Source organism: Salvelinus namaycush, chromosome 25, assembly GCF_016432855.1.
Source record: "Salvelinus namaycush isolate Seneca chromosome 25, SaNama_1.0, whole genome shotgun sequence".
In the NCBI taxonomy this organism is placed as follows: Eukaryota; Metazoa; Chordata; class Actinopteri; order Salmoniformes; family Salmonidae; genus Salvelinus; species Salvelinus namaycush.
The window spans coordinates 19,768,025-19,794,735 of record NC_052331.1 but is presented as its reverse complement, the minus strand read 5'-3'; the positions used below and the strand labels follow the sequence as shown (position 1 = coordinate 19,794,735).

Sequence of the window (26,711 nt, the reverse complement as noted above, 5' to 3'; positions counted from 1 at the left end):
GGTTTCAACATTTCAAAATAAATTTAAAAAAAATAATACATTTATTAAAAAAACATGGACGAAGGCAAAGTCATGGCCGTGCTTAACTGGCCCAAACCTACCACCGTAAAGGAACTACAACGTTTCCTAGGATTATCCAACTACTACCGCCCGTTCATCCAAAACTGCAGCAGCACAACCGCTCCTCTTTCAGCTCTCACCAGTCAAAAAACCCGTACCCTCCAATGGACCGACACCACCCTTACTGTATTTGAGACCTTGAAACGCCTCTTCACCTCCGCACCCATCCTTAGGCAGCCAGATCCTACCCGTCCTTTTGTTCTGGAGGTGGATGCATCCGAGGTTGGTGTGGGAGCAGTTCTCTCTCAGTGTGTCGGGACACCTTCCAAATTACACTCATGTGGCTTCTTTTCCAAGGAACTGTCACCCGCTGAGAGGAACTATGACGCCGGGAACCGAGAGCTCCTTGCCATTAAATTGGCTGTCGAAGAGTGGCGCCACTGGTTAGAGGGAGCTTATCACCCATTCCTTGTCCTTTCCGACCACCGCAATTTGGAGTACTTAAGAAGTGCTAAGAGGCTCAACCCCAGACATGCTCGCTGGGCACTCTTCTTCACCAGATTCAACTTCAACTTCACCGTCACCTATCTTCCCGGCAAGAAAAATGTGAAGGCTGATTCCGGCATCTTGCCTATGCTGTTCGGCCATCGCTCATCCATTTATTTTTTTATGTACATATTCTTATTCATTCCTTTACACTTGTGTGTATAAGGTAGTTGTTGTGAAATTGTTAGATTACTTGTTAGATATTACTGCATGGTCGGAACTAGAAGAACAAGCATTTCGCTACACTCGCATTAACATCTGCTAACCATGTGTATGTGACAAATACAATTTGATTTGATTTGATTTGAATGCTAAATTATGTTAGACCTTCTGAATATCTTTTCACCTAGACATGTATGTGACATAGGGTTTGTCCTCAATCTTCTAACAGGTTTTTCACTTATGTCAAAAATAGTTAGAGAGGTGTCTGTGACAAAGGGCAATATGTTGAGGTATCATATTGAGAATGACATTATAAGGGTTTAGGATGTTTAGTTCATTGATTTTATTGTTTACTATTTTTCTTGTATTCAACTGAGATAACCTCAGGTAAGGCTAAGAAATGCACATGCTTTAACACTATATGTACAAGGAGATGTTTGGTCCTGACTCACCAGTGTGAATGAGAAACTGGATTCAAGGTTGTTGAAATGAATGAGAGGTAGATTGCCTCAATAGCATTACAGAAGGTGCTCCCCTTCCTGGACATTTTTGTTGTGTGGAACTGTGACAGTTCCATAGTGGGGATTATGTGGGAGAATTTTCCAGTCATCTGGTGATTTTCAGTAACCTATACTGTTCTCTTTGAAGTAGAAAGAAGAATCGATATAAGTTTAAATACTAGACATGTGTTAACAGAATGAAGGCTGAGCCCATGTGAGTGTACAAAGCTGGATCAACATCGAATTGACCATTGGACATGTAAAAAACAGAACGTAAGCAGAATCTGTGTGGATGAGTGATAAGAGAATTATGTTCTCCAGGTACATAACCCAATTTAATTATATTACTCAGTCTGCAAACCAGAATTTGTAAGATCCTGGTCGAATGAAACAGACGGAGGCCCAGCTAGAATAGTCAAAAAGGTTTATTCACGGGAACGTTCTGCCGTCAAGAATACAAAACAATTCATTTTATACTGACCTCCCACGCACACACATTCACACAACCATATGCACACACATACACACAAACAGACGCACACAATGTCCTGCTACGCACACACTGTCTCACTACCCAGCCGACAGAGATTAGGGAGACCTTGTCCTTGAGACGTACTCCCCGTTCTCTCCCAAATCTCTAGTCAGGTCGGCACCGAGCTCAGACAGTCTGTGTTTAAAATACCATAAAGACATATTGTTTTACCCTAATTCTGACTAAGACTACACATTTATTGATTATGATTTTATACATTCTAATCAATTCCATACAATTATATGTTTCAGGGCGGAATATTCTAATCATTCAATTAACAGATAATTCTCAACTAACAATGAGGCAAGGTAAACCAACAAGACGTGTCTGGTCTGAGCCATATCTGATCTTGTGAAGGCTACTGGACACGCACATGGGTTAAATATACATAGACAACATGGCCTGAACTTATGAAGACCTTTGGACAGGAACATTAGCTAATCAGTGATAGGCACCAGTAGGAGTATGCATGTCACGCCACCAATAGAATCTATGCCCCAATGTCTGAGCCAATAAGAGAATGGAAACTAAGACAACAAGATTCATAAAGTGGAGTGACGATGTTATGTAAGGGTAAGACTGTATAAAAGCCAAGCACTAAGAATGAAGAGTTAGTTCTTCCATGGAATTGCTCGGCTTTGTTACTCTCTGTAATAAAGTCTATTTGAATTCACAAGCTCCGGTATCTGAGAAGTATTTGATTCAATATTTTCCACAACACACTCAGAATTAAAAAGGTTTTACCAGGTATTGTTAATCCTGATCAGACAGGTTTTTTACATGGCCGATAAATTTGAGATAATATACGACAACTACCAGAAATAATAGAACAACATGAAACATCTAACAAGCCAGGCCTGGTGTTTATAGCGGATTTTGAAACGGCCTATGCTAAAGTAAAACGAAATTTAATTATAAATGCCTGGATTTGTTCAATTTCGGTGATTCTCTTATAAAATGGGTAAAAGTAATGTATAGCAACCCCAGGTGTAAAATAGCAAATAGCGGCTACTTCTCAGAGAGTTTTGAATTGTCAAGAGGAGTTAAACAAGGGATTCCGCTGTCACCACATCTATTTGTTATGGCCAGCGAAATGCTAGCTATTAAAATCAGATCAAATAACAACATTAGAGGATTAGAAATGGGGGGGGGGGGGGGATCTAGGAGGGGGTCCCTGTTGGGGGGGATCTTAGAGGGCTGGTGGCCTGGTGGTTGGGAGCTTGGGCCGATGGCTGATGGGTCGCTGATTCGGGTTCCCGTTTTTGACCTTGTGGGAGATCTATCGACGTGCCCTTGAGCAGGGCGTTGACCCTGGTTGCTTCTGTGTGTCGCTCTGGATGGGGGTCTGTTAGATGACTGAATGTGATGTAGATGTTGAGCGGCTTCACTGCAAGTAGATTGTGTGTTTTAAATATTCAATGAAAAATAGAAATAAAATGTACTCTTCTTTTTTTCTCTTTCCCCTCTTTTCTTCTATTTTAAACCCACCTCTACCCCCTGTTTTAAGTTAATTTAATGCTGACCTGCAGTTGGCCATGTGGAACCACTGTGTTCTTCTGGCTTTGGATGTTAGGTCTTATGACCGAACAAACATAACATTTTAAGGTTTTAGAGTATGGATTTCGTCTGCAGCATGCATGCTTCTTTAGATGCTTTGCCTGCATACATTCGAACACAGTCATTATATGTTACAACATAGTTAAATAGATGGACATATTCCCATGACCAGTTATAATAACGATTAACAAAATGTAATGAATATTTACGGTTGAACATTTGGAACTGGCTCCAATATATAGTAGGCATTTGAGATTGATGAAGCTCTGATCTTCTATAGAGCTCTATACTGAGAATAAAGGTTCTGACAGAGACTGTAGTTTCTGACCTGTAGAGTTTCTGACTGATGGCCCCTCTTGTTCAACCCCTCAGTGCGGATTATGAAAAGGAGTCGTCCTCCAGTGAAGATGATGATAGGGACAGGAGAAGGCTAAATGATGACCTCCTGACTAAAGTGGCTAGTTTTCAGAACGGAACATCCTGGTACCTGGCCCTGGTGAGTCACATCATGCACAGCCCACTCTGTGTCTGTCTGTTTCTCTCTCCTGTCTGTATGTCTGTCTCTCTCTATCTCTCTTTGTCTAGTCTCTCTCTCCTCTCTCTCTGGCTCTCTCCCCGTCTCTCTCTCTCTCTCTTTGGCCCTCTCTCTCTCTGGCTCTCCCTCTCTGACTCTCTCTTTCTGGCTCTCTCTCTGTCTCTCTCTTTCTCTGGCTCTCAATTAAATGAAATTCAATTCAAGGGCTTTATTGGCATGGGAAACATATGTTAACATTGCAAAAGCAAGTGTTCTCCAAGCATGTCCTCTGTCTCTCTGGCTCTCTCTGTCCCTCTCTCTGGCTCTCTCTATCTCTCCGTCGCTCCTGCCTCCCCAAGAGCCAGACAGAATACCCACCAACATCACAACACCTCCACCCGTCCTCAACAAAAGGTCAGTCCAACAGTAAATATAGGTCTAACTTTGCTAATTCCCTATCCAAGAAGACAACTAGACATCAGTTAACAGCACAAGACATCAACGCGTTACAGGTAATGATTACTGTAATATTGGATTGTACAACCTTGTAGCTAACTGGTTGTTGTCCTGTGTGGCCGTGTAAGCAGTGCCTGAGCCCCCTACAGGATAACCCCATCGCTGCGGTTCAGACAGACCTGCTGCCCCCCTTCCACCTGTACCAGCTCCTCAAGTGCATTGTGAAAGTGACTGAGGGCAAGCTGAATAAACTGGGCCAGAGGATCTCAGCTAAAGAGAATGCCCAGCTGCAGAATAAGATGATCCTCAATGAGCAGTTCACCAAAAACTACATAAAGGCCTGAAGGATGACCTGGGGAAGCCCCTGCAGGCCAGCTTCGTGTCTTGGCCACCCAGCAGTCCAGACTTTAGTATGGCAGACTACCCCGACAGACTACCCTGAAACCCGACAGCTGATGGTGAGCCAGGAGCAGATGTTGGGGAAGAAGTTGACAGGCCTGGCAACCAGGCCCCCGACGGACTCATTGTGGCCTTCACCCCACAGGACAACATCATGGCAGGTAAGTGAGCAGTTAAGGTAGAAGCTGGTTCTTCACATTCCTTAATTCTTCTATTAACAAAACATAGGGACAGTGTTTGGTTTTTCGGCAGACATAATGGGACCCATCTCGTCCAAAACGTTGACTCAAGTTTGCCAAAAAGCACCTGGAAGCATCTGGATGATTATTAAGACTCTTGGAAGAATGTTCTATGGGCAGATGAGTCAAAAGTACATTTGACATTTTAGTAATTTAATAGACACTCTTATCCAGAGCGACTTACAATAATGAGTGTATGGGTCCCATTATGACTGGCGAAAACCAAACACTGCATTCCACAGTAAGAACCTTATACCAACGATCAAGAATGGTGGTGGTAGAGTGATGGTTTGGGGATGCTTTGCTGCCTCAGGACTTGGGCGGCTTGCCTTAATAGAAGGAACCCTGAATTCTGCTCTGTATCAGATAATTCTACAAGAGAATGTCAGGCCTTCCATCTCTGAGCTGAAGCTGAAGCACAGCTGGGTCGTGCATCAAGACAATGATCCAATACACACACTCAAGTCTACATGAAAATGTCTAAAAAACAACACATTTGAAGTTTTGGAATGGTCTAGTCAAAGATGTTGTGACAGGACTTGAAACAAGCAGTTCATGCTTGAAAACCCACAAATGTCATTAAGTTAAAGTAGATCTGCATGCAAGAATAGGCCAAAATTCCTCCACAGCGATGTGAGAGACTGATCAACAAATACAGGAAGCATTTGGTTGCAGTCATTGCAGTTAAAGGTGGCACAATCAGTTATTGAGTGTAAGGGGGCAAATACTTTTTCACACAGGGGAATAGGGTGTTGCATAACTGTTAATTAAATAAATCAAATAAGCATATATTTTTTTGTAAACTCAGGTTTCCTATATCTAATATTCGGGTTTGGTTGAAGATCTGATAACATTCAGTATCAAAAATATGCAAAAAGACAGAAAATTAGAAATGTGGCAAATACTTTTTCACTGCACTGTATATCTGTGCCTTGACAATTAATTTTATGACATTCTCCACTGGGGCTTTATATTACTATTGAAATAAAACATACATAAAAAAAACATACATGACAAATCATGACTCTTATTTTGAAATTGAAAATGCAGGACTTATTTTGGAATGAAATTTACTGTTATTTTGAAAAGAAAAAATGATATAACTTTTTTTTGATACGATAAATCAAGGTACTATTATTTTGACATTGGAAATTGCATTACTTATGTTAATGACAAAGCAAGGGACTCTTATTTTGAAATTGGAAATTGCACAAACTTTTATTTTGGCATGACAAATCAAGGGACTCTTATTTTGAAATAGGAAATTGCAGGATTTATTTTCACATTTCCAATTGAGGGACTTTTATTTTGAAACCTGAAATCGCAGGACTTATTTTCAAATTGGAAATGCAAGACTTTCATTTTTGCTTGACATATTTTAAAATCAGTAATGCTGGCATGACTTTTATTTTGGCATGATAAATTGGGGGACTCTTATTATGAAGTGCGTTACATCCAGCTCATAGTTACATCCTGCTGGATGTAACGCTGAGCTGGATGCTGGATGTACAGTTGAAGTCGGAAGTTTACATACACTTAGGTTGAAGTCATTAAAACAAATTTTTTAACCACTCCACAAATTTCTTGTTAATAAACTATAGTTTTGGTAAGTCAGTTGGGACATCTACTTTCATCTACTTTCATGACTTTTTACTAAGTCATTTTTCCAACAATTGTTTACAGACAGATTATTTCACTTATCATTCACTGTATCACAATTCCAGTGGGTCAGAAGTTTACATACACTAAGTTGACTGTGCCTTTAAACAGCTTGGAAAATTCCAGAAAATGATGTCATGGCTTTAGAAGCTTCTGATAGGCTAATTGACATAATTTGAGTCAATTGGAGGAGTACCTGTGGATGTATTTCAAGGGCTACCTTCAAAGTCAGTGCTCCTTCTGCTTGACATCATGGGAAAATCAAAAGAAATCAGCCAAGACCTCAGAAAAAATGTGTAGACCTCCACAAGTCTGGTTCATCCTTGTGAGCAATTTCTAAACACCTGAAGGTACCACGTTCATCTGTACAAAGAATAGTACGCAAGTATAAACACTATGGGACCACACAGCCGTCACACCGCTCAGGAAGGAGATGCGTTCTGTCTCCTAGAGATGAAGGTACTTTGGTGTGAAAAGTGCAAATCAATCCCAGAACAACAGCAAAGGACCGTGTGAAGATGCTGGAGGAAACAGGTACAAAAGTATCTATATCCACAGTAAAACAAGTCCTATATAGACATAACCTGAAAGGCCGCTCAGCAAGGAAGAAGCCAATGCTCCAAAACCGCCATAAAAAAGACAGACTATGGTTTGCAACTGCACATGGGGGCAAGGATCTTACTTTTTTGGAGAAATGTCCTCTGGTCTGATGAAACAAAAATAGAACTGTTTGGCCATAATGACCATCGTTATGTTTGGAGGGAAAATGGGGAGGCTTTCAAGCCGAAGAACACCATCCCAACCGTGAAGCACGGGGGTGGCAGCATTATGTTGTGGGGATGCTTTGCTGCAGGAGGGACTGATGCACTTCACAAAATCATGAGGAAGGAAAGTTATGTGGATATATTGAAGCAACATCTCAAGACATCAGTCAGGAAGTTAAAGCTTGGTCGCAAATAGGTCTTCCAAATGGACATTGACCCCAAGCATACTTCTAAAGTTGTGGCAAAATGGCTTAAGTACAACAAAGGCAAGGTATTGGAGTGGCCATCACAAAGCCCTGACCTCAATCCCATAGAACATTTGTGGGTAGAACTGAAAAAGCGCGTGCAGCAGCTCTGTCAGGAGGAATGGGCCAAAATTCACACAACTTATTGTGGGAAGCTTGTGGAAGGCTACCCCAAACATTTGACCCAAGTTAAACAATGTAAAGGCAATGCTACCAAATACTAATTGAGTGTATGTAAACGTCTGACCCATTGGGAATGTGATGAAAGAAATAAAAGCTGAAATAAATCATTCTCTCTACGATTATTCTGACATTTCACATTCTTAAAATAAAGTGGTGATCCTAACTGACCTAAGACAGGGAACTCATTTTTACTAGGATTAAATGTCAGGAATTGTGAAAAACGTATTTGGCTAAGGTGTAGATAAACTTCTGACTTCAACTGTATCTCTGAGCTGGATGCTGGATGTAACGCTAAACTGGATGCTGGATGTAACTCTGAGCCGGATGCTGGATGTAATTCTGAACCGGATGCTGGATGTAACTCTGAAACGGATGTTGAATGTAATTGACCCCGTGTGGCTCAGTTGGTAGAGCATGGTGCTTGCAACGCCAGGGTTGTGGGTTCGATTCCCACGGGGGGCCAGTACAAAAACAAAGTATGACATCTGTATCTGTATCACAACTGGCTGTCTTTGGCGTCGTTAGGGCAAGGTTTGGCCAAGGTAGGCCGTCATTATAAATAAGAAATATTTCTAAACTGACTTGCCTAGTTAAAAAATAATAATTTTAAAAAATGTGACAAATAAAAATTTATTTGAAGTCTGAGCCGGATGTAACTCTCAGCTGGTTGCTGTATGTAACTAACTCTGAGTCGGATGCTGGATATAACTGAGCTGGATGCTGAATGTTACTCTGAGCCGGACGTTGGATGCTGGATGTAACTGATCTGGATGCAACGCTGAGCTGGATGCTATGCAGGATGTTTTAACTCTGAGCTGGATGCTATACTGGATGTAACATCAAGCATCCAGACTTAGCTCAGTGTTACAGATCCTACTGCCAAAATCCATCTTACTCCATTTTCTCCTACTGCCAGTCTCATAATAATATTTGATGGTGAGTGGAAGGGGAACCATCTGGCTGATTGTTATACTTGTACCTGTAGCCTGGTTCATCAAACTATGCCAGAGCCGGACCCATAAAACCATATTAAAATTATAGGATGTTTTAGAATATGACGACACGAATTGTTTTCTGTTGTAGTAGGGGTATACATCATTATCAATCAGTTTTCCTTAGAAGTTTGACATTTTCACAAACCAGGCTGTGACATGGAACAAAATGGCCTTATTATCCGCCGACCGTATACGGAACGTTAAATTCCACACTCAAATTCCATGGGACATCTTTCTGTGAACGCAGATTTATGAAGTGTTATTTCTATACACTGCCGCAGCTATTGTTGTGGCAGTGAAAGTAAATAATTTAGAGGGAAAGGGGGATTTGTTTTAGAAAGGGGATTTTCCAATACTCTACTCGGATTATAAACGTAATATTTGTGTCTAATTTGCACTGTTTTCTTTGATTTGGAGCCAAGAACGAGCACTACTGCTACTGGACGATGGTAAACTAACGTCAGCTAGCTACGTTCGCTTGTTAGATAGCTAGTACAGTAGCTAAGCATAGCTAGCTACACATATCACCAGTGAACTTTGATATTTTTGTACCTATTTAGTTAACTGGTTATACAAAAACTGAACGCGCACTAGACTAGTTTGTGTTGTGTTTATACAGCCAACACCGACTGGCTGTCTTATCTCGGCTGCCTTCTGCGGACAGCTAACTTTGCTAGCTAGCATTGCGGCCGAACAGCAGGCCTCATTTCTCGCGGTAACGTTAGTTAGCATGCTAACGTTAGTTATCTATATATCATGTTAGTACTAGCCAGTGCCCTATGTTAGCTAAATAACAGTTGTCAATCAAAATGTACAGTTTGTCTTGTTATCGAGTAGTTATTTGATTTTACTAGCTAGCTACATACACCTAGCAAATAATGCTAGCGTCAGCTAGTCCAAACCATTATTATCTGCTATTGTTGCTTACGCTTCACTGACCAGGTTAATATTAACGTACAGGTTTAGCCATGGCATGATAAAGCTAGTTAGTCACAAACTCAGAAGTTTCCCTGGATACCTAGATCGTGCCGGAAGACTGTACAGGTGTATATAGCCAGATAAAGTTACTGTAGCTAACGTTAGCTACAACGATGTTGCCTTTTGCTAGCTACCTAACGTTACTAGTTATCAATATTAACAGTTGTGCAACTGACAGTGAGCTATGGAGCTAGCTAACAATAGACAGAATAGATATGTGACGACGTATTGCAAGCCAGGCATTCCAAGATTGTTGTTAGCTACCAGCTAAGTGACAATCATTTTGCCCAAACATAACGTTATTATCCCTATGATCATGTAGCTACCTCTTTGCTGCCAACTGTCCGACGTTATATTTGTTTATTTGTTGAACTGGATTAGTGTCACTGTTTCAGAACTTTGTTATGCAGCAAGCTACCTTTACTGCACATATGCTAGTTCCCTCCATCCAAAGCACCCACACCACTTTGAGAGGTTAGGCTACCTCTTTCCAGTGAGTTTTCTGCGTTATCTGCATCTGTTGCCATGGTTACAGAGAGCCAACCCTGTCTGATAAGATTATGAATAATTGAGCCTTGACTGAAGGAGTAGCAAATTATCTTGAACAGTTGGTTATTAAACGATTAAGCCCAACACTTATGTTACCATCTCATGTTTGTCATTCATGCAAAGTGCATGCAGTGTTTCTGCATTCAAGACAAGTCATATTCTTATTAGATACATTTGTCTCTAGTAACCAAGGATATTATCAGATACACGTCTATGGTTGTATTCTAAGACTTAGTAGAATCTAAATTAAAATATTTGCATACATAAACACAGTAATGAAACAAGATCAGGTTAGGCCTACATAATCTTGAAATCATAATTCTGTGTGCTTGTCTCCTTTTAAATCATGGTTTTTCTTTTTCTTTGTAATTTCTCTACCTTCAATATATTATTAAATTATACTTGAAGGATGTCCTTCTCCATGCCGGAAATCAGCCCCGCCATGCACATGGTAAACAGAAGCCGAGGGCAGCAGGGTTTAGGTTTCAAGCTGAAGGAAAGCCCAATCCAGTCAGCCATATTCCCCCCAGGCATCGCTGCACTGCGGTGGACAGGCACACTTACTGACACTGTATTAAAGTTACAATATTCAGGACCAGTGAAGGTCAGACCTCAAGCCCAGCTGCTAGGTCCTGATCAATGGGAGGCTGGAGTCAATATAACACTGACCAAGCTAATCTCTTACAATATGTCATACATTAGCACCTGTCTAGAGAGCAGCTTTGTGTGGCAGGGGACTTATTCCAATCATTTTTCTGTGTAGTGTAGTCTATAATGGAAGCAGTTTTGAAATAATGCATATATTGATGAGCTAATTGATTTTTCCAACATTTTATCTTACACTTCAGAGTGCACCATGTGACTTATACTAATGTGTGCTCCTTTCTTACAATGTTTTTTGTAGTGTGTGTGTGTTTGCAGGTCTCTTGGCAGGGTGCTCTCCTGATTGCTACTTGAAGGGGGTCTTCCAATATCGTCTGCCACTCTGAAGAGAAGACCCCACCTTGTCTTGTGTTGGATTGTGGCCTCTCTCATCACCTTATGGAGGAGTAGCTCTTGACAGTTTCATTACACGCGATAAAACAAAACGTGACACAGCAACTGAGAAGAGAGCAACAACAAGCAAAGAGACAATGTCATCCAACAGAAGCCAGAACCCTCATGGGCTCAAACAGATTGGCCTAGACCAGATCTGGGACGACCTGCGAGCAGGAATACAGCAGGTGTACACCAGACAGAGCATGGCCAAAGCACGATACATGGAACTCTACACGTATCCTTCCACATAGATGCACTGCAAGGCTTCTCTGACTAATGTACTTCCTAATGCGGTGTGTTTATTAAAGGGCATAGTTAACGGATGGTTTCTATGCCTGGTTAGTCAAACAAAATGGCAAAGCTGGAAAAAATCAGTTTGAAGCATAATTGGGGGAAATCCATTTGTCAGTATTTTCAGTTTCTACATTTATGTTGTTGCCTTAACGCACCACCCAGACATGTTTATAACTACTGTACCAGTGTGCACCAGTCCAATCAGGCCCGTGGGGCAGGGCCCCCGCCATCCAAGCCCTCTAAAAAGGCCCCCACCCCAGGAGGGGCCCAGTTTGTGGGCCTGGAGCTCTACAAGAGACTCAAGGAATTCCTCAAGAACTACCTGACCAACCTGCTCAAGGTAATGCTCTTTCCTGTACCTTTTTAAATGGACTGAGGTCAATGAAGTGACTGAATTAATTGAATACTGGTTAATTTTCCATAAGCCCTTTCAAAAGAGGTTAAAGGAAGCATATGAAATATCCTACCACATTTGCATGCTTATCTTTAACTAAATATCAGTCTCTTCTTCTCTTCCCTCTCTTTTCCCTTCATCTGCAGGATGGAGAAGACCTGATGGATGAGAGTGTATTAAAGTTCTACACACAGCAGTGGGAAGACTACAGATTCTCCAGCAAAGTGCTGAATGGTATCTGTGCCTACCTCAACCGGCACTGGGTCCGCCGCGAGTGTGATGAGGGGCGCAAAGGGATCTATGAAATCTACTCCGTAAGATGATAGACAATCATTTTATTAACCCACATCTCATCTTAATGGTTTTCTCAACCGTATGCATCGCCCCATCCTTTCCTCTCCTTTCAGCTCGCTTTGGTGACATGGAGGGAATGCCTTTTCAGACCTTTGAATAAACAAGTGAGTATCCCCTCAGATCAGCTGTGGAAAAGTTATTCCCAGTCTTAGTTGATTAGTGAGTAGATTGTGATAATGTACATTTTGTTGAAGGCTTACCTTACATTTCTTCCCCCCCGCAACTAAGGTCACAAATGCTGTATTGAAGCTCATCGAGAAGGAACGTAACGGAGAGACCATCAACACCAGGCTTATCAGTGGAGTCGTCCAATCCTATGGTAGGTCCTGGCATATTTTAGTTGTGTGTTGGTCAACCAATATGAAACTATTGTGAAAAATCTTATTTCATGGCTCTGACAGTAGAGTTGTGTGTCTTTTAGTTGAGTTGGGCCTCAATGAGGATGATGCCTTTGCCAAAGGCCCCACATTGTCGGTCTACAAAGAGTACTTTGAGACTCAGTTCTTGGCAGACACCGAGCGCTTCTACACACGAGAGAGCACAGAGTTCCTGCAACAAAACCCTGTTACTGAGTACATGAAGAAGGTAGGTTATCAAACCTGTGCATCGAGCGAAATAGTAGCTGTATCTGTGGCCTTTGTTTAGTGTAAAAATGTTAACCGAATCCTTCTTTCTATCCGTCTCCTTCTGCTCTCTTTTTCTCCTCTCTCTCTCAGGCGGAGGCACGTCTTTTGGAGGAGCAGCGGAGGGTGCAGGTGTACCTCCATGAGAGCACGCAGGACGAGCTGGCCCGCAAGTGTGAGCAGGTGCTCATCGAGAAGCACCTGGAGATTTTCCACACAGAGTTCCAAAATCTTCTGGACGCTGACAAAAATGAAGGTACAGAGGAGAGTCCAGATGGCAATTGCCAGACTTGCCTTTTTGCTTTGTGTACTTTCCATAAATTTATACACAATGTACAAAACATTAGGAACACCTGCTCATTCTATGACAGACTGACCAGGTGAAAGCTATGGTCCCTTACTGATGTCTTTTGTTAAATCCACTTCAATCGGTGTAGATGAAGGGGAAAAAAGCATTAAAGAAGGATTTTTAATGCTTGAGACAATTGAGACATGGATTGTGTATGTTTGCCATTCAGTTAGTGAATGGGCAAGACAAAATATTTAAGTTTCTTTGAACGGGGTATGGTAGTAGGTGCCAGGCCCACCGGTTTGAATGTGTCAAGAACTGCAACGTTTCTGGGTTTTTCACACTCAACAGTTTCTGGTGTGTATCAGGAATGGTCCACCAACCAAAGAACATCCAGTCAACAACTTGACACAACTGTGGGAAGCATTGCAGTCAACATGGGCCAGCATTCCTGTGGAACGCTTTCGAAACCTTGTAGAGTCCATGCCCTGACGAATTGAGGCTTTCCTGAGGGCAGAACTCAATATTAGGAAGGTGTTTCTAATGCTTTGTACACTGTGTATGTACTTCTATATGTACATTTACTGTATATGTACGTTCCATGTGAGCTTTGGCTGTGTAAATGTATGTTTGTGGTTATCACCATTTATTCTCATATATATATATATTATATCTCTGTGTAGACCTTGGGCGGATGTACAATTTGGTGTCCCGAATCACTGATGGGTTGGGAGAGCTGAAGAAACTCCTGGAGACGCACATATACAACCAGGGCCTTGCTGCTATAGAGAAGTGTGGAGAAGCGGCTCTCAATGTAAGAACTACAGTGGATAAAATAGTGACATTTACGCATACTTTTTACCCAAAGGTTCACATCTTTATTGGATTCATCTGAGACACTCTCCAGTTCACTTGGGTTATCCTTGACTTTCTTGTTTTCGTTTACTTCACCACAGGATCCCAAAATGTATGTCCAGACCATCTTAGACGTCCACAAAAAGTATAATGCTTTAGTAATGTCAGCGTTCAACAACGACGCTGGTTTTGTTGCTGCTCTAGACAAGGTATGGTCAAATTTTACTATATTTTGTGGTGTAAGAGGTTTTCATATGGTGTCACGCACACTGTTGCTGTTAAGTTTGAACTGTTTTTTCCAGGCCTGTGGACGCTTCATAAACAACAATGCTGTGACCAAGATGGTGCAGTCGTCCAGCAAATCCCCAGAGCTGCTGGCTAGATACTGTGATTCTTTGTTGAAGAAGAGGTGTGTCACTCAGTCTCTCCTCTGATGCATTCACCCAATACATAACTCCAGACCCACAGTTTGATATTCAAGTCTACACACGCCTGAGAGCAGTGAGGGCAGTAGCCTGCACTCTAGTATTGCTATTGACTTTTGTTCTGAAATGGTTCACATTGACATTGATTTTAAATGAAATTCTTTATTTCGCACAGCTCAAAGAACCCAGAGGAGGCAGAGCTGGAAGACACACTAAACCAAGTGGTAAGTTGGGGGACTGCTTTTTCTCAAGTGTTCAGGTGTCACACTGGCATGTCTGAATACCCATACTAGCGTACTACATACTTAAACTGCATATTATGTACACATTGTTGCATACTATTCAGCACATACTGTTTAGTAAAAAAGTATGCAGTATGCCACGGCCGCCATGCAGTAGCGGCTCCTGACTGGCTGAGTAGGTGAGTCGGGGCCGAGTGCGGGTGGATTTTTGCAAATTCAACAGACATGAGGTGCGTTTGGTTAGCTTAAACGTTTGCCACATTGCGGAATGGTTGGTACTGAACGACACGTTTCCCAAAACGTTCTTGAATGGACTTTGAGGTACATTTGGTGGGTGTGGCGATGTGTAGCTTGAAGCAATGAGTGATGTATTTAATGGGCAGTGGCCAGGCTGACAGCGTTCCACAACCCAACTCCTCCCGATTTTTCAACTGGTCGTTCAGTACGGAATCTCGTTTCCGTTCAGTTGAATGTTCCAGAATGTAGAAACGTACTGACCGTGGCCCTGCATCGCATTAACGAGCCTGACAATAGCTAATTTCCAATTTGATTAATTTCTCTAAATGCTGAGTAGAGTAGGAATGGAGTTATAGGCCTACTTAGGCTGGTTAAAGGCAGACTATCACATTCAATCTTTACTGTAGCCCATATAGTCCATCTATCCTATTCATACTGAACAAAAATATAAATGCAACATGCAACAATTCCAAAGATTTTACTGTTACAGTTCATATCAGTCAATCTAAATAAATTAGGACCTAATCTATGGATTTTGCATGACTGGGAATTAGAGGCCGACCGATTAATGGGAATGGCCGATTAATTAGGGCCGATTTCAAGTTTTCATAACAATCGGTAATCGGCATTTTTGGACACCGATTATGATCGATTACATTGCAATCCACGAGGAGACTGCGTGGCAAGCTGTGATGTGACTACCTGTTATGCGAGTGCAGCAAGGAGCCACGGTAAGGTGCTAGCTAGCATTAAACCTATCTTATAAAAAACAATCTTAACATAATCACGTTAACTACACATGGTTGATGATATTACTAGTTTATCTAGCTTGTCCTGCGTTGCATATAATCGATGCGGTGCCTGTTAATTTATCATTGAATCATAGCCTACTTCGCCAAACGGGTGATTTAACAAGCGCATTCGCGAAAAAAGCACTGTCGTTGCACCAATGTGTACCTAACCATAAACACCAACGCCTTTCTTAAAATCAATACACAAGTATATATTTTTAAACCTGCATTTTTAGTTAATATTGCCTGCTAACATGAATGTCTTTTAACTAGAAATTGTGTCACTTCTCTTGCATTCTGTGCAACAGAGTCAGGGTATATGCAGCAGTTTGGTCCGCCTGGCTCGTTGCGAACTGTGTGAAGACTATTTCTTCCTAACAAAGACAGCCAACTTCGCCAAACGGGGGATGATTTAACAAAATTTTGCCAAAAAAGCACAATCGTTGCACGAATGTACCTAACCATAAACATAAATGCCTTTCTTAAAATCAATACACAGAAGTATATATTTTTAAACCTGCATATTTAGTTAAAAGAAATTCAGGTTAGCAGGCAATATTAAACTAGGGAAATTGTGTCACTTCTCTTGCGTTCATTGCACGCAGAGTCAGGGTATATGCAACAGTTTGGGCCGCCTGCCTCGTTGCGAACTAATTAGCCAGAATTTTACGTAATTATGACATAATATTGAAGGTTGTGCAATGTAACAGCAATATTTACGGTTCCGTATTTCACTGAAAGAATATACGTTTTGTTTTTGAAATGATAGTTTCCCGGATTTGACCATATTAATGAGCTAAGGCTCGTATTTCTGTGTGTTATTATATTATAATTAAGTCTATGATTTGATAGAGCAATCTGACTGAGCGGTGGTAGGCAGCAGCAGGCTCGTAAGCATTCATTCAAACAGCACTTTACTGCGTTTGCCAGCAGCTCTTCTCAATGCTTCAAGCATTGCTCTGTTTATGACTTCAAGCCTATCAACTCCCGAGATTAGGCTGGCAATACTAAAGTACCTATTAGAACATCAAATAGTCAAAGGTATATGAAATACAAATGGTATAGAGAGAAATAGTCCTATAATAACTACAATCTAAAACGTCTTACCTGGGAATATTGAAGACTCATGTTAAAAGAAACCACCAGCTTTCATATGTTCTCATGTTCTGAGCAAGGAACTTAAATGTTAGCCTTTTTACATGGCACATATTGCACTTTTACTTTCTTCTCCAACACTTTGTTTTTGCATTATTTAAACCAAATTGAACATGTTTCATTATTTATTTGAGACTAAATTGATTTTATTGATGTATTATATTAAGTTAAAATAAAAGTGTTCATTCAGTATTGTTGTAATTGTCATTATTACAAATATATATATAAAAAAATCGGCCGATTAATCGGTATCGGCTTTTTTTGGGTCATCCAATAATCGGTATCGGCGTTAAAAAAATCATAATCGGTCGACCTCTACTGGGAATACAGTTATGCATTTGTTGTTCACAGATACCTAAAAAAAAACTGGGCCTCACAAGGAGCCTTAGGATCTCGTCATGGTATTTTTGTGCTTTCAAATTGCCAATTGATAAAACGCAATTGTGTTCGTTGTCCGTAGCTTATGCCTGCCCATACCATAACCCCACCACCACGGGGCACTCTGTTCAAAACGTTGACATTAGCAAATTGCTCACCCACACGACCCCATACACATGGTCTGTGGTTGTGAGGCTGGTTGGACGTACTGCCAAATTCTCTAAAACGATGTTGGAGGCGGCTTATGGTAGAGAAATGAACATTACATTCTCTGGCAACAGCTTTGGTGGACATTCCTGCAGTCAGCATGCCAATTGTACGCTCTCTCAAACCTTGAGAAATCTGTGGCATTGTGTTGTGACAAAAATGCACATTTGAGTGTCTTTTTATTGTCCCCAACATAAGGTGCCCCTGTGTAGTAATAAATAATCAGCTTGTTGATATGCCACACCTGCCAGGTGGATGGATTATCTTGGCAATGGAGAAATGATCACTAACAGGGAAGTAAACAAATTTGTGCACAACATTTGAGAGAAGTAAGCTTTTTGTGCCTTTGAAACATTTCTGGGATCTTTTATTTCAGCTAATGAAAACATGGGATCAGCACTTTACATGTTGCGTTTCATTTTTTGTTCAGTGTAAAAAGGACTGAAGACCAAAAACGATAATTTGGTTCCATTTCAGCATATTTATTAGTGAAACCATAGTGCTGTAACATATATAAATGAAATAAAATAGCCTATTACACGCACAAACCTTTCGGATGTTCAAATCAAAATGCTATTGCACAAAAAAACATGGACAGTCGGGTGCATCGCAAATTCAGAACCGCTGGACAGCAACATAATAAACTAAAGCACCGATCATTGGGAACAAGATCAGAATGACTGCTAAGGATTGATCCATAAATAGTTAATTAGGTAGCCTAGCCTACAAAACGAAAACAATCCATATGTTCAAATCAAAAGGCCTGATTAACATGACATCAACAACGCAGCCACATCCTGAGTCCCCGGTGCCATCACATTCAGAAATCAAAAGATGGTTTAGTATTTAGTTTAAAAGCTCTGACGATAGCCAAGAGAACAAGAAACACTTTGAGAAAACAGAAATCCACTTTTGGTTAAAAAAAAGAAAGAGAAAAAGACTTCTGTTTTCAAAGATGTATCCTATGATGCAATACTCGTGATCATTTTAAGGAGAACAAAATGACTTAGCCTACATTTGAACACCACAGGAGAAGCTTCGCTATTAGGCATCTTCCCAATTAAGTTTTGTTGTTTGGCTACTTGAAGAGAACTAGGTCCTATCACTCGCAGCCCACCTCTTCCAATGCATTGTGGGAAAATGTGCATCGAATTCTACTAGATGAAGAGACGAAATAAGTATAACATCCTGGCAGTTTTATACCTGATTTTTGAAAAGTTACACATTATATTTTCGCATACTGAGAATGCGTCATGCGCGATTGCGTTATTTCCCACTATTTATTGATTTCTGTAGCCCCTCCCAATATCTAATTGATCAGTTGTTGTCAAAGCCAAAATTAGTATGACATCAGTGCATTTAAAGTATACTTTATTTTTTAAACGTGGCATACTATTAAACTTTATTTTTTCGCATACTCGAACAGCCTACTATTTAGGACGCAAGGATGGGTATTCCTACACTGCCACTGGTACTTCATCTGGTTATCTGGAGTCGACAGGATGAAAACTGGGACTTCCACAACTGCCTGCCTTGCAGACCCAATCTCCTCCCCCTCCTTCAGCCTGATGTTGTATTTTAGTTTGTTTACAGTATGTGACGTGATCTCTATTCACAACTCTATATCTAACTGTTATGTGTTCTCTTCCCTAGATGGTGGTCTTTAAGTACATAGAGGACAAAGATGTGTTCCAGAAGTTCTACGCCAAGATGCTGGCTAAGCGGTTAGTCCATCAGAACAGCGCCAGTGACGATGCTGAAGCCAGTATGATCTCCAAACTGAAGGTAGTACACAACTGAAATCTTGTTCACCTCATGACAATCCCTTTAATTGCCTTGAAACACATTTTATCAGTTTGCAGTTTTTATTGTGACATTGCCATTGCATTTTGATTGGTTTGTTGAAATACAAATCCGTAAGATATTTTCTGGTTGCTCAGTGTTTGGACTGTGTTTTACCTGGGATCACCCCTGTTTTAATGGTATGTCCTGCCCTCTTTCCTAACAGCAAGCGTGTGGCTTCGAGTACACCTCTAAACTCCAGCGCATGTTCCAGGACATCGGCGTCAGCAAAGACCTAAATGAACAATTCAAAAAGCACCTCACCAACTCTGAGCCTTTGGACTGTGAGTATAATGTGACTAATGAGCAAAAGGAGAGTATCCAGATTCTGGGATTCATTATGACAGAAAAGAGTTTATTGGAAACTCGGCTACCGAGATGAATCTACAGCCCTGTGTATCCTAACCAAACTGTAAAACAAAGAATCACTTTGAAACAAAGAACTATGGTAAGAAGATTGCTGATCTGTTTGTGTGTCTATATCCCAGTGGACTTCAGCATCCAGGTCCTCAGTTCTGGTTCCTGGCCCTTCCAGCAGTCCTGTACATTCGCATTGCCCTCTGAGGTAAGACACACTAACGGATCCTCCACTGTGACCCAATTAACTGACATTGATCCCTGTTTACTCACCGTTCTCTCTTTTCTTCTCTCCTGCCCTCATTCAGCTGGAGAGGAGTTACCAAAGGTTCACGGCCTTCTACGCCAGCAGACACAGCGGGCGCAAGCTGACCTGGCTCTACCACCTGTCCAAAGGAGAGCTGGTCACCAACTGCTTTAAAAACAGATACACTCTACAGGCGAGTACAGCTGTTGTCTCTCTGGTCAAATAAAATGCAATTATGTCCTTTCAGACTCTCACGAGTTAGGAATATTCATTAATCAACCAACACTGTTGAAGAAACATACTGGAGCGTACTGCTGTGTGCTCACTGTCTACACCTGCATTGCTTGCTGTTGCTTGCTGTTTGGGGTTTTAGGCTGGGTTTCTGTACAGCACTTTGAGATATCAGCTGATGTACGAAGGGCTATATAAATACATTTGATTTGAAACAAGCAAAAATTCCACAAATCAACCATATGCATGGAGCTGAGTTGCCATGGTATCCTGTACTGTAAGATGGTTTTGATGTGTTCCCTGTTGCTCCTCCTGTCCTCCCAGGCTTCTACCTTCCAGATGGCCATCTTACTACAATACAACACTGAGGATGTCTACACAGTGCAGCAGCTCACTGACAGCACGCAGATCAAGATAGTGAGTACTGACAACTCTAACGGATCCAGCATACCATCGAGACCCACTTTGGAAACAAGCTTTTTAATGAATACTTTCAAGTGATATCCTCTGGGTCCACATTGTACATTTGTTGTATTTGTCTGTTACTCAAAATAAATGTAATTCAAAAGTTACTGTCAGACAGACCATTTTCTTTGATGGATGGTTTTTCAAAGGAAGATGTTATGCTGTGATGTGAAGATATAAGCTGAAAGCAACAGCCCACTAATTTGCTTCATACATTTTGATGAATGTTTGTTTTTTTCCCCAACAGGACATTTTGGTGCAAGTGTTGCAAATCTTGTTGAAGTCCAAATTGCTGGTAAGTTTTGTGCCTCTTATTAGCAGATAGACAGAAACAACTCCAGTTGATAGGGAATCACCATTCAGCAATGTAGAGTCTCTTTGAAAGTTTTGACCTAAGCCATGTTCTTTTGTCCAGGTCCTGGAGGATGAGAACGCAAATGTGGATGAAGTGGAGTTCAAACCAGACACCTTAATAAAACTCTTCCTGGGATACAAAAAGTGAGTGATGACACACACCATGGCTGATTCCAAATGTCACCCTATTCCCTATATAGTGCACTACGTAGGGAATGGAGTGCCATTTGGGATGCAACCCATGTTATCAGTGTAGATCACAACTGTACAAATGGTGTAAAAAAGATATTCATAATTCCTATGATGTTACTGTACTGTAATCGATTCCATGAACTGTTGCTGATAGCAGGTTTTGATTTTAATCTTGACAGCAAGAAACTTCGGGTGAACATTAACGTGCCAATGAAGACAGAGCAGAAGCAGGAGCAGGAAACCACTCACAAGAACATAGAGGAGGACAGGAAACTGCTAATACAGGTACACTGTCCATTAGTCCATCATCATGCTCTTCTGTTCACTGAAATTTACACACTCTCAAGCACTCATTAACATTCACAAAAATCGATGTTTATCATCCATCGTGCACAAATGACTCTGGTCTAGAATATTGTTGTTTAAGGCTGTTCTGTTGTATTCCTCCACCCTACTGTAGGCAGCCATCGTGAGAATCATGAAGATGCGTAAAGTGCTGAAACATCAGCAGCTCCTGGCAGAGGTTCTGAACCAGCTGTCATCCAGGTTTAAACCAAGAGTCCCCGTCATCAAGGTAAATTATGCATTAGATTAGGGAACATTAGATGGCAATTTACCTTCCGACTCCAGAGGATTTCATGGAACCACATACTGTAAATGCAACACCTGCCATGGTAGGAACGGTCTTGTTTGTCTTTCAGAAATGTAACAAATCTATACTGTGTTTTTACATTACGGTTGTTTCCTGTAGGTTTATGGAAACCACTTTCTGTATGCAACATATGCCATGTTAGTAATGGTAATTATGGTCATGTGTGTTTGTGTCTTTCAGAAATGCATCGACATCCTGATAGAGAAGGAGTACCTGGAGCGTGTCGACGGAGAGAAAGACACTTACAGCTACTTGGCTTAAAACCTTTTCATTGTTCTCCACCCTTCCTCCTTTCTTTTTTTAAGTTGTTTCTTGAGTAATAAACATCATTCTTTTTGACATTTGGCCAATGTTGTCAGGAATGCGAGCACGGAAGGAGAAAAATAAAAAAACAAAGAAGAAAGAAAAGTCTTCTGAATCATCAAGGTGGTTGCTAAAGCTGGACTTCCCTTTAAACTCGGAGATTATGGGATAGCTGCTCGCCCAGTGTTTGTTTGAAGATCCCATCTGAACTGCTCAGGTTCGACAGATACATTTTGATATGTAAATATGGACAGAGACCTTTACCCCTTTATCTTGCAAAGTTAACATTACAAAAAACCCAATCAAAACCCTTCACACCGAGGGTTGCATGCTACTGCCTATCTGCATTTAAGGAGCAAAACAACGTAATAGGGGAGAAGCTGTTAAGACACTGCTGCGTTACGTGGCAGGAGCAAATTAAGAACGTGTTTTAAAAAAGATGAGCAATTTTAGCTGCACTTCCAGAGCGTGATCTGTGTGTTTGAAAAAGGCCCTTAGAAGTGTAATCTGCATTGCTACCTGCTACCAGAAAACCATTTGTATAGTGTGGTTCACTTTTTTTTTATGTGGTAAATAAAAGTTAAAGGTTTCTGTATGCCCTCTGATGGTCTTTATTCCTTCAAAACGGATGTAAAAGTTTGGATGATATGTTAGACATTAATGGATATATACTGTGCACTGAATTTATTCTCTGTGCTCAGGCTGTCACTTTGGGGGCCAGGGCCGTCATATAATTGGGGGTGTAGGCCTGCAGGAATGAAAAATGTCACCTGGAGATTTTAAGTCAGTGCTGGTTACTTGACATTACAATCCCGAAATGACATACTTAGCTGTTCATCACTAGTCATTTGTAAACTGTTAAGCTCAAATAAAGCTCGTTGTCAACAGGATAAATTGGGATTTTGTGGGTATTAGAACTGAAGGTTGCTACATGATCAGCTTTCATCAGAATGTACATCAATGTCACTGCAAACTCGCAGTGATGTAAAGTACTTAAGTAAAAATACTTGAAAGTACTAATTAAGTGTTTTTTAGGGGGTATCTGTACTTTACTATTTATATTTTTGACAACTTTATACTTTTACTTCACTACATTCTTAAAGAAAATGATGTACTTTTTACTCCATACATTTTCTCTGACACCCAAAAGTACTCGTTATGTTTTGAATACTTAGCAGGACAGGAAAATGGTCTAATTCACACACATATCAAGAGAACATCCCTGGTCATCCCTACTGCCTCTGATCTGGCGAACTTACTAAACACATGCTTCATTTGTGAATTATATGAGGGTTGGAGCGTGCCCCTGGCTATCCGTAAATTAAAAAAGACACGAAAATGGTGCTGTTGGTTAGTTTAATGTAATGAATTTGAAATGAATTATACTTTTGCATTTGATACTTAAGGATATTTTAGCAATACTTTTAGACTTACCCAAGTAGGATTTTACTGGGTGACTCACTTTTACTTGAGTCATTTTCCATTACGTATTTTTACTTTTACTCAAGTATGATAATTGGGTACTTTTTCCATAACTAGCTGCACTTCGTTTCATTTGACCTTTTTTTCAATTGTCATTTGTATATATCCATAAAAATGATACCAGCTGATTCATGATTTCGACTGGTTGAGAAACGCTGCCTTCCTGTCTGTCTCGTCCTGACACGTTCATTACTGGGTACCGATACAGAGTCAATGTTCGGGGGCACCGGTTATTTGAGGTACTATGCACATGCAGGTAGAGTTATTAAAGTGACTATGTATAGATGACAACAGAGAGTAGCAGTAGTTTAAAAAGGGGGTGAGGGGGGGGGGGGGGGGGCACTGCAATAGTCTGGGTAGTCATTTGACTAGATTCAGTTCAGGAGTTTTATAGCTTGGGGGTACAAGCTGTTTAGAAGCCTCTTGTACCTAGACTTGGCGCTCCGCTGCCGTGTGGTAGCAGAGAGAACAGTCTATGACTAGGGTGGCTGGAGTCTTTGACAATTTTTAGGGCCTTCCTCTAACACCGCCCGGTATAGAGGTCCTGGATGGCAGGAAGCTTGACCCCAGTGTTGTACTGGGCCGTTCGCACTACCCTCTGTACTGACTTGCGGTCGGAGGCCGAGCGGTTGCCATTTCAGGCAGTGATAAAACCAGTCAGGATGGTCTCGATGTTGCAGCTGTAGAATCTTTTGAGGATCTGAGGACTCGTGCCAAAATCTTTTCAGTCTTCTGAGGGGAAATAGGTTTGGCGTGCCCTCTTCACGACGGTCTTGGTGTGCTTGGACCATGTCAGTTTGTTGGTGATGTGGACACCAAGGAACTTGACGCTCTCAACCTGCTCCACTGCAGCCCCGTCGATGAGAATGGGGGCGTGCTCGGTCCTCTTTTTCCTGTAGTCCACAATCATCTCCTTTGTCTTGATCATGTTGGGGGAGAGGTTGTTGACCTGGCACCCCACGGCCAGGTCTCTGACCCCCTCCCTATAGGTTGTCTCATCGTTGTCAGTGATCAGGCCAACCACTGTTGTGTCATCGACAAATTTAATGATGGTGTTGGAGTCGTGCCTGGCCGTGCAGTCATGAGTGAAAAGGGAATACAGGAGCACGCACCCCTGAGGAACCCCTGTGTTGAGGATCAACATGGCAGAATTGTTGTTACCTACCCTTACCACCTGGGGTCGGCCCGTCAGGTAGTCCAGGATCCAGTTGCAGAGGGAGGTGTTTAGTCCCAGGGACCTTATCTTATTGATGAGCTTTGAGGGCACTATGGTGTTGAACACTGAGCTGTAGTCAATTAATAGCATTCTCACATAGGTGTTCCTTTTGTCCAGGTGGGAAAAGGCAGTGTGGAGTGCAATGGAGATTGCATCATCTGTGGATCTGTTGGGGCGGTATGCAAATTGGAGTGGGTCAAGGGTTTCTGGGATAATGGTGTTGATGTGAGCCATGACCAGCCTTTCAAAGCACTTCAAGGCTACAGATGTGAGTGCTATGGGTCAGTAGTTGTTTCGGCAGGTTGCCTTAAGTGTTCTTGGGCATAGGGACTATGGTGGTCTGCTTAAAACATGTTGGTATTACAGACTCAGACAGGGAGAGGTTGAAAATGTCAGTGAAGACACTTGCCAGTTGGTCAGCGCATGCTCGGAGTACACGTCCTGGTCCTTCGGCCTTGTGAATGTTTACCTGTTTAAAGGTCTTACTCACATCGGCTGTGTAGAGCGTGATCACACAGTCTTCCGGAACAGCTGGTGCTCTCATGCATGTTACAGTGTTGCTTGCCTCGAAGCGAGCATATAAGTAGCTCGTCTGGTAGGCTCGTGTCACTGGGCAGCTCTCTGCTATGCTTCCCTTTGTAGTCTGTAATGGTTTGTAAGCCCTGCCACATCCGACGAGCGTCAGAGCCGGTGTAGTACGATTCGATCTTAGTCCTGTATTGCCGCTTTGCCTGTTTGATGGTTCGTCGGAGGGCATATCAGGATTCCTTATAAGCTTCCGGGTTAGAGTCCTGCTCCTTGAAAGCGGCAGCTCTAGCCTTTAGCTCAGTGCGGATGCTGCCTGTAATCCATGGCTTCTGGTTGTGGTATGTACGTACAGTCACTCTGGGGATGACGTCATCAATGCACTTATTGATGAAGCCAATGATAGATGTGGTGTTCTCCTCAATGCCATCGGAGGAATCCCGGAACATATTTCAGTCTGTGCTAGCAAAACAGTGTTAGCATCTGCTTCCTCTGACCACTTTTTTATTGATCTAGTCACTGGTGCTACCTGCTTAAGTTTTTGCTTGTAAGCAGGAATCAGGAGGGTACAATTATGGTCAGATTTGTCAAATGGAGGATGAGGGAGAGCTTTGTATGCGTCTCTGTGTGTGGAGTATAGGTGGTCCAGAGTTCTTTTTCCTTTGGTTGCACATTTAACATGCTGATAGAAATTTTGTAAAATGGATTTAAGTTTCCCTGCATTAAAGTCCCCGGCAACTAGGAGCGCCACCTCTGGGTGAGCATTTTCTTGTTTGCTTATGGCGGAATACTGCTCATTCAATGCTGTCTTGGGGGTGGAAGGTCCTATATATAGGGGCAACACTCAGTGACATCACTTCCTGAAACAGGAGGTAAAAGATATATAACATAGGTTCACAATGTTAACATTCAATGTTTCAAAATATATGATCATAAACAAGGAACGTGATCAATATTTACAATAATATAAAAAATAAATGTCCCTTTTTCAGGACCCTGTCTTTCAAAGATAATTTGTAAAAATCCAAATAACTTCACAGATCTTCATTGTAATGGGTTTAAACACTGTTTCCCATGCTTGTTCAATGAACCATAAACAATTAATGAACATGCACCTGTGGAACAGTCATTAAGACACTAACAGCTTACAAATGGTAGGCAATTAAGGTCACAGTTATGAAAACTTAGGACACTAAAGAGGCCTTTCTACTGACTCTGAAAAACA

The 26,711-nt window shown here is 41.5% G+C and overlaps 1 protein-coding gene across 1 annotated transcript; it reads left to right on the top strand.

The window, feature by feature from the left end:
* Nucleotides 1-9,059: 9,059 nt before the first annotated feature.
* On the top strand, nucleotides 9,060-22,858 carry LOC120020331 (cullin-1). Its single transcript, XM_038963908.1, has 22 exons — nucleotides 9,060-9,260; nucleotides 11,243-11,611; nucleotides 11,833-12,010; nucleotides 12,211-12,378; nucleotides 12,472-12,522; nucleotides 12,647-12,737; nucleotides 12,840-13,003; nucleotides 13,135-13,297; nucleotides 14,014-14,144; nucleotides 14,287-14,394; nucleotides 14,488-14,594; nucleotides 14,786-14,834; nucleotides 19,274-19,405; nucleotides 19,629-19,746; nucleotides 19,951-20,027; nucleotides 20,128-20,259; nucleotides 20,622-20,714; nucleotides 21,010-21,057; nucleotides 21,178-21,260; nucleotides 21,488-21,593; nucleotides 21,769-21,882; nucleotides 22,141-22,858. Exons 2-22 carry the CDS (start codon nucleotides 11,472-11,474, stop codon nucleotides 22,219-22,221), a joined length of 2,334 nt encoding a protein of 777 aa, XP_038819836.1. The 5' UTR covers nucleotides 9,060-9,260; nucleotides 11,243-11,471; the 3' UTR covers nucleotides 22,222-22,858.
* Nucleotides 22,859-26,711: the final 3,853 nt, after the last annotated feature.

Excerpts from the sequence above, each read along its gene's own strand:
- LOC120020331 (XM_038963908.1), top strand. The coding sequence starts at position 11,472 with ATGTCATCCAACAGAAGCCAGAACCCTCATGGGCTCAAACAGATTGGC. Across the intron at positions 11,612-11,832 it reads CGATACATGGAACTCTACAC|ACATGTTTATAACTACTGTA; the intron begins GTATCCTTCCAC and ends CGCACCACCCAG. Across the intron at positions 14,835-19,273 it reads AAGACACACTAAACCAAGTG|ATGGTGGTCTTTAAGTACAT; the intron begins GTAAGTTGGGGG and ends TCTCTTCCCTAG.